At 37.6% G+C, this 12,476-nt stretch overlaps 1 protein-coding gene across 3 annotated transcripts in view; it reads right to left on the bottom strand.

Moving 5' to 3' along the window:
- Nucleotides 1–1,457: 1,457 nt before the first annotated feature.
- Nucleotides 1,458–12,476, bottom strand: part of LOC121322757 (rab effector MyRIP-like) — a 39,019-nt gene continuing 28,000 nt past the window's right edge. For all 3 annotated transcript variants that reach the window (XM_041263033.1, XM_041263035.1, XM_041263034.1), the window contains 7 exons: nucleotides 10,900–11,079; nucleotides 5,999–6,166; nucleotides 5,416–5,577; nucleotides 4,983–5,072; nucleotides 4,597–4,654; nucleotides 3,385–3,479; nucleotides 1,458–1,723 (listed from right to left, as the gene is read on the bottom strand). In XM_041263033.1, coding sequence (XP_041118967.1) covers nucleotides 1,697–1,723; nucleotides 3,385–3,479; nucleotides 4,597–4,654; nucleotides 4,983–5,072; nucleotides 5,416–5,577; nucleotides 5,999–6,166; nucleotides 10,900–11,079 — 780 coding nt within the window. In that variant the 3' untranslated portion in view covers nucleotides 1,458–1,696. The remainder of the gene's footprint in view (nucleotides 1,724–3,384; nucleotides 3,480–4,596; nucleotides 4,655–4,982; nucleotides 5,073–5,415; nucleotides 5,578–5,998; nucleotides 6,167–10,899; nucleotides 11,080–12,476) is intronic.

The raw sequence follows: 12,476 nt of genomic DNA, 5'->3' as shown, positions 1-12,476 counted from the left end.
GATTCGTGTAGAGTTTGTTTGATTCATGTAGAGTTTGTTTGATTCGTGTAGTTTGTTTGATTCATGTAGAGTTTGTTTGGTGATTCGTTTACAGTTTATTTAATGATTCGTGTAGAGTTTGTTTGATTCGTGTAGAGTTTGTTTGATTCGTGTAGTTTGTTTGATAATTCGTGTAGAGTTTGTTTGATAATTCATGTAGAGTTTGTTTGATTCGTGTAGAGTTTGTTTGATAATTCGTGTAGAGTTTGTTTGATGAGTCATTTACAGTTTGTTTAATGATTCGTGTAGAGTTTGTTTGATAATTCATGTAGAGTTTGTTTGATTCGTGTAGAGTTTGTTTGCTAGTTTGTGTAGAGTTTGTTTGATTCGTGTAGAGTTTGTTTGATTCGTGTAGAGTTTGTTTGATGATTTGTGTAGAGTTTGTTTGATGAGTCGTTTACAGTTTGTTTAATGATTCGTGTAGAGTTTGTTTGATAATTCATGTAGAGTTTGTTTGATTCGTGTAGAGTTTGTTTGCTAGTTTGTGTAGAGTTTGTTTGATTCGTGTAGAGAGTTTGTTTGATAATTCGTGTAGAGTTTGTTTGGGCCCATGTGCCCCTTTTCTTTGTGTAGTTTTGAAAAGTGATTTGTTTGTTTTACTTTTGTTTTGACCTATTATTTATTAAAATACCACACAGCCACTGTATTTTCACGTATACTACCTTTTTGTGTATTATCCCTTCCTGGTTCTTATGTTACCATCCACACCACACCCCTCACATCCTGACAAACCCGCAATTGTATTAATACTTTATTGAGTATTTATATATCAAATGTACACAGTGAAAGGAACCTAACATGTGGCAGTAACATATATTCTATTGCACATAATGTAAACCACTACAAGATGGTTAAAAATAATCTGGATAGAAGACAATATATTTATTTGACTTGCCACTAAAAAAATGAATGCACTGTGGTGCTTTATTTTTATTACAATACTTTTTTTTTTATTGTATCTAACAATTTGATTTTAATTTGGCTTTATGACCTATCATGACAAATATTTAGCTGGTAACATAGGAAAGTTAGTAATTAGAAGAATCAGCTGTCTTATAAAACAATAGTTGGTATTAGTAGCCCACTGGTACAACCAGCTCAGAATGATTCTTTTACTTATTGCTGACATGCTGCAGCTGGAACAGCAGGGTTAATAGTGTATAGTTTCATAGACTGTAAGTAAGGTAGTACCTCAGGGTAAAGCAGATCAAATACATGCAATAGATTTATTTTTCTTTAGGATTTACAGTTTATTCTGTAAACTTTAGCCACCAAACTGTAACAATATAACATTACACACACACATATTATATATATATATATATATATATATATATATATATATATATATATATATATATATATATATATATATATATATATATATATATATATATATATATATATATGTGTGTGTGTGTGTGTGTGTGTGTGTGTGTATGCAAAGGACACAATAAACTATGTTTGAGCAATACACTTCCTAATATGGCATGAGATACAATGCATTTGTACAATAGAATTGGAGTAGGATGTCTTCACTGCAGTAACATTGAAAGGCACATCACTATACACAAGCTTGTCCTTCTCTTTTTGTTCCTCTATAAATATGTTGCAGTCCGGGGTGGAATTCACTTTTGTTACATCATGCTTTCTTTCTTTAAGGATGCTGAGCCATTATTGGTTTCTGAAAATCAAAAACAGAAACAAATAAGTAACCCTGTCAAGTGTGTGGGGAGTGATGAGTCTGCAAAGTGATAAAGTAGGTGAACATTGTTCAATTATTACCGCGTCTAATTCATTCAGAATAGAGGTCTGTTCTCTGAAATGAGTATGCTGTAGAAAGTATGCTGCTGAAATTCTGAAAATGTGGATTTGATTCTTTATCTTTTGGAAAAAGATGGAAATTAATAAATAAAAGTGACCTTACAATACTCTTCCACGACATGGTGCTATGCAATCAGCATCAACTTGGAATGTACTTTCTCATTACCAGGGATTCTAGGAATCTGTTTGCTGCCTGACGTGAAACTAAGAAAATCGGTTTAACAAAATGGTTCCAAATGAAGTCCCGAAATAAAAAATGGCATTTGGGTTCCCAGCTTCTGTTTGTTGAATTGTGAGCTTTGTTGGTGCTGCCGTTACCATAGTCCTGGCCCCCAGTACTCCATCAATGTGTTCCAAGCGATGGCAGATGGTACCAATACACAAGCATGTGAGTTCAGTACCATCCATCTATAACCTGCTCTAATCAATTCATTGCAGTATTGATCCTCCCTCTTCCTGGAGTTCAGGGAGCAATTTATTCCCCCAAAAGATTTAGGGTTGAGGTAGGGGTTAGGGTTAGGGTTAAGGTTGGGGTTGGGGTTGGGGTTAGGGGTTAGAGTTAGGGTTAGGGTTAGGGGTTAGGGTTAGGGTTAGGGTTAGGGTTGGGGTAGAGGTAGGGGTTAGAGTTAGGTTTGGGGTAGGGGTGGGTGTTAGGGTTTGGGTAGGGTTATGGTTAATATTGGGGTAGATGTCGGGGTTAGGGTTGGGGTTGGGGTAGATGTAGGGGTTAAGTTTAGGGTCGGGGTTGGGGTAGGGGTAATGTTAGGGTTATGGTTGGGGTAGAGGTTAGAGTTAGGGTTATTGTTGTGTTAGGGGTACAGGTTAGGGTTAGGTTTGGGTTTGGAGTCGGGGTAGGGGTTAGGGTTGGGGTAGGGGTAGGGGTAGGGTTAGGGTTGGTGTAGGGGTACATGTAGGGGTTAGGGTTGGAGTAGGGCTAGGGTTTAAGGTTGGGGTTGGGTTATGGCTTTGGATTAGGGTTGGGGTATGGGATAGGTTTAGGTTTGGGGTTGGGGTCGTGGTAGGTTTAGGGTTAGGGTTAGGGTTGGTGTAGGGGATAGGGTAGGGGTAGGGGTAAGGGTAGGAGTTAGGATAGGGGTTAGGGTTAGGGTTATCATTGGGGTAGAGTTAGGGGTATTGGTTAGGGTTAGGGTTAGGGATAGGGGTAGGTTTAGGTTTTATAAATTTCCAAACCACCACCAAAATGGATTTCTTAACTTAATCCATAATTACAATACATTTTCATCAGTTTGTATAGAAAACATATCACCACATTAGGACACAGTTGCATTAACTGTAACAATAGAAAATTAATAACACAAACAAAACCGTGCCATGAAGACCAACATATATCTGCTTTACAATTTAGAGCCTTGAGTTGAGATGTTCTCATGCTGCAATGTAAGCACTCGCTTTTCACCTGACCCAGTAGTGACCTTCCACCTTCTAACACCACCACAGAAACAGAGACACCCAGCTATAGCAAGGACACAACCCACAGCTAGAAACATGCTCAGCTCATACCGCATACGATGCATTTCTCTTGCCCCTAAGTGCAGGAGTCCTTTGAGTCAGCGACCCTCTGTACAATGCATTTCGATCAAACTCATCTGCTTCACCTAGAAAAACATTTCAGAGAGTCACAGGGGATAGTGCAATTCCATATTTGTGTGTGTGTGTGTGTGTGTGTGTGTGTGTGTGTGTGTGTGTGTGTGTATATATATATATATATATATATATATATATATATATATATATATAGAGAGAGAGAGAGAGAGAGAGAGAGAGAGAGAGAGAGAGAGAGAGAGAGAGAGAGAGAGAGAGAGAGAGAGAGAGAGAGAGACACACACACACACACAAACACAGTTTTCCCTTAAATGTCGCAGTTTACAGTGCTTTTCATTTACTGATCTGTACAACAACCATACTTTTCTGTGCTTACAATGATACAGTAGAGTTCCCAAAAGAAAAATGCTTTAGTGAACTTGGATTATAAATAAATAATCATGTAAAATAAAGACTGAACTAAATGGCATGAAAGTATGACCATTAGTAGCCCCTTCTAAGGGGCTACTAATGTAAGAAGAAAAACTATTTAAAAATAAATGTATTGAATTAGTTTTCCCAGCCACTCTACAGTAGCATATGATGCAACTAAAAAATTCTAGAAAAATCCCTGTAATTTGGTTTGAGACCAAACACAAAATAGGAATTGTTATAGCAATAGCAAGGCAATTATGAAGCAGCAATGACAATGCAAACACTTCCACATGGCAGTCATGACCATTAACTGGATTCCCTCTACACTACATCACTTTACTGTACTTTTTGGTAACACTTTACATTGTATCTCTAATGACTGTGTATGTACATAGTAGTTACATAGTAAATACATGTGTGCTTACACATAATTACAATGTTATGCATAGTTACAATGTACTTAGCTTTTTGCACGATATATGTAAGCATGCAGTTGTATCAGAAAAAGGGTTAGGTTTAGGATTAGGATTATCTTATACAAAAAAATTACACATTGAGTACATTGAAACTATGCATAATAACATTGGAATTATGTGCAAGTACACATGTATTTACTCAGTAACTATTATGTAAATACACAGTATTGAGAGACACTTGATATAAAGTGCTACCTACTTTTTTTCCTGTAAACATGGAATTCAAATGGAATCTCATAATGGGAGCACTGCAGTCAGGTAAAAGTAGGGATCGTCTTACTTTGATTTAGATGTGAAGTAGAAAGCTTTCTCCGCACCAACTGCTGTGTGGCCACTGTCTGCATACAAAACACATAAGAAGTAATTGCGTTAAAGTCACCTTTTTTTAAGGACTGCTTTTTCAAATGTATTTATAGATATACAGTACTCTGAAATTTAAATCACAACAAACTTCAAACTCTCTCTAAAAAATATTGAAAAATGGTTTCATTAACTGCAGACTTTATGAACCAAACAGGCTTTCAAAAAACACTCCTTAACAAAGCATTCCTCCAGACAGTCACACACAAACACACACACACACTCACAGAGAAGTGCTCGCACACACGCGCACGCACACACACACACACACACACACACACTGTCAACAAAAACATCTCCACCGACCTGTCCTGAAAATTTCCTTCTGTTTCTTTCCTGAACCACAGTCAGCCCAGCTGCACTGAGGGCAGCGATTCTGTTCTCAATGTCCGAAACCTGGAAAGACCATTCTTCACACAGTTAAATGTGCTCTTATCATTTCAACTTCCAGAGCCTGGATTAAACCAAGTATACTATGCAAAATGAAGCCATGCTATTGTCCATTATATTGGTGCTATAGCTCTGCTTACAGTATACCTGTATTAATATGATATACATTTTGATTCAGGCCCCGGACTCGTCCAATAACATAACTACAAAATGTTGTGACTTCAAATATATTTCCATGATGCCAAATGTGTTCCGTTCAACAGTGCTTCCCCTTGCTTGCTTTGCATGAGAAACCACAGTAGGTGGTGTGCACATATAACCCTTCATACGTGTCAGCTTGTCACTTTACCTCACTCTCGGTGTTCTGGACAGCTGCTGCTGCAGATGCCACCTTGTCTTCCAGCTCACTGAGCTCCGAGTCCGTGGTGCCGCTATACCGGCTCTTAGCAGATTCTTCCAGGTCCTTCAGTTTCTTCTCCAGGGTGTAGGTCTTACTAGCTGCCATGTAGACCTGTGAAGGGAACCACAGGGGAGAATAGGACCACCGATTCCAGAGACACAGCAGTACCACAGATATACTGTACCAAGCTTTCAATCTTTTGCAAAGTTCATGATTGAGAAAACCTTGCAATGGAGTGAGAGCCTAGTTAACCTTCCCACAATCACATGAACAATTCATGAACTAAAAACATCTGTCTTATACTGCTTTTGTTACACTGCTGTAAATTTCGTTAATTTCACATGCCATCGGACCGAGGAAGAAAAAAGAAAAAGGAAAAGCTCTGGAACAACAAGGATGCATTTCCAAACTGCACCCTTGAATTGAAGGAAGGTATCTGTAGATGTCTTTATAGTAGATGTCTTTATATAGAGAGAGGGTAGTACAGTACATGCTCAGGACAGACTCTGAAAGAGATTGCTTTTAAGCTTACATGCTCCTCGAGTTCTCTGTACGCCTCATCTGCCCGCGTTACATCTGTCCCCTGTAACTGGTGTCTTTCTTTGGGCTTTGGTGGTACCAACTCAGTGAGCACTCTTTCAGTGGCGTTAAAGGGTCTTCCTGCCTCTGTTGTGATGTCACAAAGCGCCACATCAGATCTCTGTAAGCCATGCACAATGGATCAGGAGTTAATACATGGAGGGGCAGGCAAGATGAAGGAAGCACTGGTAAGAAAGCAGATAACACTTTATGTTAAGTGTCTCTAATTACTGTAGATTTACATATTTATATTGGTGGTATTTTACAATGTGTGCTTATTCATGATTTATTAATGTTTCTCTAAGGATAACTATTGTATGAGTTAATTTCAGTTGAATAGTAAACCATACACTAGTTCATAAGTAATTACATTTGAAATACATATAAAGTGTTACCAAATAATGCATATATATATTAATATATTAATATATAAAGTATATATATATATATATAATATATATATAATATAGTATATATATATATAATATATATATATATATATATATATATATATATATATATATATATATAATCTAAGTTCAAGAGGGATATCCAAACTAATTGGAACTTTTTTTTTATTGCTTTAAAATAAGCAAAAAGGAAACAAAAAAAAGTAAAGGAGAATTTTAATTGAAGTATGATCTTATTATTATCAAGCTTTCAGGTGGAAATGCAAGCACATTACAGCTGCAGTGCTTCTTTTATCTCTTGTTCTACCTTTTGAAAGAAAACGCAATGTGTGAAAACCATTATTAGTCACAATGCGTTGAAGAGGGGTGTAAATGGGAGCTGTTCTGTACAAAGCGGATGGTTCTTTCTGGTCTCTAAACTTTAATTTGCAGAATACAGCTTTTGTCTGGTTTGTGTCCAAGACCATCCCGTGATGGCTTTGTGAGTGGTCTGGCAGCGCTTGGCTTTATTTTCTGTAGGTCATGCTAAATTATTAAGGTTAAACTTATGCTAGAACAAACAAACAAACAAAAATGTATTTTTTCATTTCCACACTTTGCTACATTATGCTTTTTCTATGATATTCCATGGACACATAAAAACAAGGAAAAACAAATACAAATAGAATTGCAAATGAAACAGAATTGAACAAAACCATAAATATCTGAGCCTTTTTCATGGTATGTAGAAACTGTTATTGTGGCCCATGATCATTCCTTAAAATATCAGTAATAGAGACGTGCAGGTGAACTCATATCTGTGGACAATAACACAAACCTTCTGCTTTTAGTGTACTGGGTGAGCCTGCTGTCTTACTCATTTCAGTGAGCAATCAACGCTCCTTCTCCCATTAGCAGACGCAAACAGCCGACTGCAACAATTGTACTGGGAGGAAGAATGACATACGTCAACTGTGTTTATTGCAGGGATCTTGAATCAAACAAATGCAAGAAGCTTTAACATTTTACTATATAAAAAAGGAAATCACTGGATGACAGGTCTCTCTGTTTGTATATAATCTGATGATGAGGAGGCTATGTACTGAATGACAACAAAGAACCCATTAGCATGAAGAGTTCACACTAATGGACTGCCTCTAATGGCCTCCTTCACCTCCTCATGCAATGCACAAGCAAGAGCTCCGGTCTATTCATTTTATTCAGACACACGCTTTTAAATCAAAAGAACCTGCAATATGTTAATAAGCAAATAAACACATACATTACTGAACAAAACTGTTTCTTTTCTTATGCAGGTATTTAGGAGTCTGAATATTCTTGGTAGAAACTCTATGAAGTCTACCAGTCAGTTATATCTACTGACCAGTTCTATGTGACAGTACTGCTGCTGCTGCTGCTGCAAAAAAGCATTCCAAGGAATCAAGGTTTTGTAATTTTCCACTTCAATACTGAATGGAAGGTGCATTAATCACAACCACTCTGTGCCTTCCACCTGAGTTTAACTTTTGCTGGTTTGTTTAATTAAAAGATCTACTTTACATAAGAACATAAGAACATAAGAAAGTTTACAAACGAGAGGAGGCCATTCGGCCCACCTTGCTCGTTTGGTTGTTAGTAGCTTATTGATCCCAAAATCTCATCAAGCAGCTTCTTGAAGGATCCCAGGGTGTCAGCTTCAACAACATTACTGGGGAGTTGATTCCAGACCCTCACAATTCTTTGTGTAAAAAAGTGCCTCCTATTTTCTGTTCTGAATGCCCCTTTGTCTAATCTCCATTTGTGACCCCTGGTCCTTGTTTCTTTTTTCAGGCTGAAAAAGTCCCTTGAGTCAACACTGTCAATACCTTTTAGAATTTTGAATGCTTGAATTAGGTCGCCATGTAGTCTTCTTTGTTCAAGACTGAACAGATTCAATTCTTTTAGCCTGTCTGCATATGACATGCCTTTTAAGCCCGGAATAATTCTGGTCGCTCTTCTTTGCACTCTTTCTAGAGCAGCAATATCTTTTTTATAGCGAGGTGACCAGAACTGCACATAATATTCAAGATGAGGTCTTACTAGTGCATTGTACAGTTTTAACATTACTTCCCTTGATTTAAATTCAACACTTTTCACAACGTATCCAAGCATCTTGTTAGCCTTTTTTATAGCTTCCCCACATTGTCTAGATGAAGACAGTCAACAAAAACTCCTAGGTCTTTTTCATAGATTCCTTCTCCAATTTCAATATCTCCCATATGATATTTATAATGTACATTTTTATTTCCTGCGTGCAGTACCTTACACTTTTCTCTATTAAATGTCATTTGCCATGTGTCTGCCCAGTTCTGAATCTTGTCTAGATCATTTTGAATGACCTTTGCTGCTGCAACAGTGTTTGCCACTCCTCCTACTTTTGTGTCGTCTGCAAATTTAACAAGTTTGCTTACTATACCAGAATCTAAATCATTAATGTAGATTAGGAATAGCAGAGGACCTAATACTGATCCCTGTGGTACACCACTGGTTACCACACTCCATTCTGAGGTTTTTCCTCTAATCAGTACTTTCTGTTTTCTACATGTTAACCACTCCCTAATCCATGTACATGTGTTTCCTTGAATCCCAACTGCGTTCAGTTTGAGAATTAATCTTTTGTGCGGGACTTTGTCAAAAGCTTTCTGGAAATCTAAATAAACCATGTCATATGCTTTGCAATTATCCATTATCGATGTTGCATCCTCAAAAAAATCAAGCAAGTTAGTTAGACACGATCTCCCTTTCCTAAAACCATGTTGACTGTCTCCCAGGACCCTGTTACCATATAGGTAATTTTCCATTTTGGATCTTATTATAGTTTCCATAAGTTTGCATATAATAGAAGTCAGGCTTACTGGTCTGTAGTTACCTGGTTCAGTTTTGTTTCCCTTTTTGTGGATCGGTATTACGTTTGCAATTTTCCAGTCTGTCGGTACCACCCCTGTGTCAAGAGACTGCTGCATGATCTTGGTTAGCGGTTTGTAAATTACTTCTTTCATTTCTTTGAGTACTACTGGGAGGATCTCATCCGGCCCAGGGAATTTGTTTATTTTAAGAGCTCCTAGTCCCTTTAACACTTCTGCCTCAGTTATGCTAAAGTTATTTAAAACTGGATAGGAACTGGATGACATGTGGGGCATGTTGTCAGTATCTTCCTTTGTAAAAACTTGTGAAAAGTAATCATTTAATATATTTGCTATTTTTTTTTCTTCATCTACGATTTTGCCATTTGTATCTCTTAAACATTTAATCTCCTCTTTGAATGTTCGCTTGCTGTTGTAATATTGGAAAAACATTTTGGAATTGGTTTTAGCTCCCTTAGCTATGTTCATTTCTATTTCTCTCTTGGCCTTTCCAACTTCCTTTTTGACTTGCGTTTGCAGTTCTGTGTACTCTTTCTGCATACTTTCTTTTTGGTCCTTTTTTAATGCTCTGTAAAGTGCCTTTTTTTGCTGAATATTTTTTTTAATTGATCTATTAAACCATTTTGGCAATTTAGTTTTACATTTAGATTTGTCTACTTTAGGGATGTAATTGTTTTGCGCCTCTAGTACTACATTTTTGAAGAACAACCATCCTTCTTCTGTGGGTGTTTTCTCTATTTTACTCCAATCTACTTCTGTTAGTCTTTGTTTCATACCTTCATAGTTTGCTTTTCTAAAATTGTAAACCTTAGCTTTAGTCATTACTTTTGGGGTTTTAAAAAGCACTTCAAATGAGACCATGTTGTGGTCTGAGTTTGCCAGTGGTTCTCTGACCTCTGTTTTAGTTATTCTATCTTCGTTATTTGAAAAGACTAAATCAAGGCGTGCCTCCCCTCTAGTCCGTACCTTGACAAATTGTGTTAGGAAGCAGTCATTTGTCATTTCCACCATTTCTATTTCATCCTTTGTGCTACCCATTAGGTTTTCCCATTTTATTTGGGGGAAGTTGAAATCCCCCATTAGTATGGCTTCTCCTTTGCTAGCATGCTCCTATTATTATGCCCTTTGAATTTTTGTCCGTTATTCTGACCCATATTGATTCGGTTTTATTTTCTTTGTCCAGGTTTAACACCTGGGCTTCAAGACTGTTTCTTATGTATAGCTCCACCCCTCCTCCTCTTCTGTCCTGCCTGTCTTTCCTATACAGTGTATACCCACAAATATTATATTCGTCCCCATCACGCTCAGACAACCACGTTTCAGTAACACCTATCACATCTCTAAGATGAGATTACAGTAGGCATATGTGACGGTCAGGGTTGTGTAATACACTGCCGTTATGGACTGTCCTGTCCAGTTGTTAATATGAGATGAAGTTAAAAGCTATAAAACCACTAATGGAGACGAGCCCGGCGCATTGTTACATATACCAAGATTAGTGCTAATCAAGGTCTGTGAAGCGAGCAGTAGACTGCATATTTGCACCGTGAAGGGATCCTTACCTTCTGTGCTTCATTTGGGAGGTCATCACTGGAGGAGCCCATCACTGCTTCTCTCTGGAGCTTCTTTTTCCTCCCCTCATCTTCCTCTGATGACAGTCCCTTGTCGCTGATGTTTCCAGCCAGCTCACCCAGTTTCTTCTTCAGCTTCTTCTCCTCCAGGTCTGCATCAGACTGCACGCCCTGGACCAGTTAACATCACTTATGAACCACAGAGCTAGAGTTTCCTCTACGATTTACTGATGTTAATAAGGGGTCAACAGATCCCTTTAGAGAGACAGCACTTGCTGGATTTAGATCTAATGTCGTTTGCATCATTAAAAAAAATCTTAATTGATTTTCTAAGAACAAACAAGACGATTAGTATTTTTTATGTTTCTGGTATACATTTATTGTACAGTACAAAAAAAATGGGTTTGACAGTTAAGGTAATTCTAAGAATAATATATTGCCACCTATTTAAATATTATTAATCTCAATAGATGTGCAGCACACTTCAGTAAATTTCTACGTAATTGTCAGGCTGTCAGAGAGATTAAATAAGATTGCATGTGTTTACTCTGACGTAGAGTCACTCACATTGAGTGGTGGGTGCGTTACATGGACTGATTAAGCTGTGCTTTCAACTTGTACAGTTTTATTGGAGCATTAACAAGGGGCAAAGCCTTTACTTTTCTTTATGAATGTACATTTTAATGAAATTGTTAACGCTTCCAAATCACCACCACAACATAGATATCTTAGCAGCTAATTTCCAAAAAAAGGTCTCTTTCCTTGTTATCCAATAGATTTTAATTTTAGGAAAGTGGCCAAACAATTTCAACAGGACTTTACTCAGTGAATTATTTCAGTTGTTAATGCCCTTAAATGGGACAGGGAGCTCAGACGGCTGCTAACAGCACCTGCAAACACCCACTGAGTACCATGTTAATATTTGTAGTAGTAGGTAGTAGGATTGGCCTTTTTGTAAAGAAGCTTTGGAAATATCAAAAGCTACTTTTCTGTGATGCTCTTGCTACAGTATGCTTTACCAGCCCTTTTATTTTTAGATGCTATGTTCTGCTTCACCGCAGTACACTTTTGTAAGGTTCTATCCTGAGGCATCTTGCTCACACTCTGATTAGCCATCCTTCATTTCTGTGCTCCTTACCCGTTACTAGTTCTGTGGGTGCTGTTCTATTCACAGCTGCACGTCAAAGTGATATTTTATTTCATACTGGTATGTTCCTGAGGTTAAACCCTCGACCTCCCAGGACAAAGTATCTGTTTAGACAATGCAAGGTCTGATAAGACCCAGGACTGATGATCACGATCACCTTGGGTTCCATATTGTCATAGACGAGGTGGGATTTGTCTTTTGACCTCATGGCTCTCACAAAACCCTGTTTGTAGATGATTCGGCTGACAGACATCATGTCAGTCATCTCTATTTCTCTATTTTGTATCAGTATTTTCTTTTGTTTTTGTTGGTCTTAAAAATAAAGGCGCAGAACAATTTAATTTGAATTTGTTTAACAGCAACCTGTTAAACCTGCACTCACAATGGATAATTTTGTGGTCAGTTTACCAATTCATTTATT

This window comes from Polyodon spathula, chromosome 11 (assembly GCF_017654505.1).
Source record: "Polyodon spathula isolate WHYD16114869_AA chromosome 11, ASM1765450v1, whole genome shotgun sequence".
Classification (NCBI taxonomy): domain Eukaryota; kingdom Metazoa; phylum Chordata; class Actinopteri; order Acipenseriformes; family Polyodontidae; genus Polyodon; species Polyodon spathula.
The sequence above is the reverse complement of the archived record's forward strand: the minus strand, read 5'-3'. Positions and strand labels throughout refer to the sequence as shown.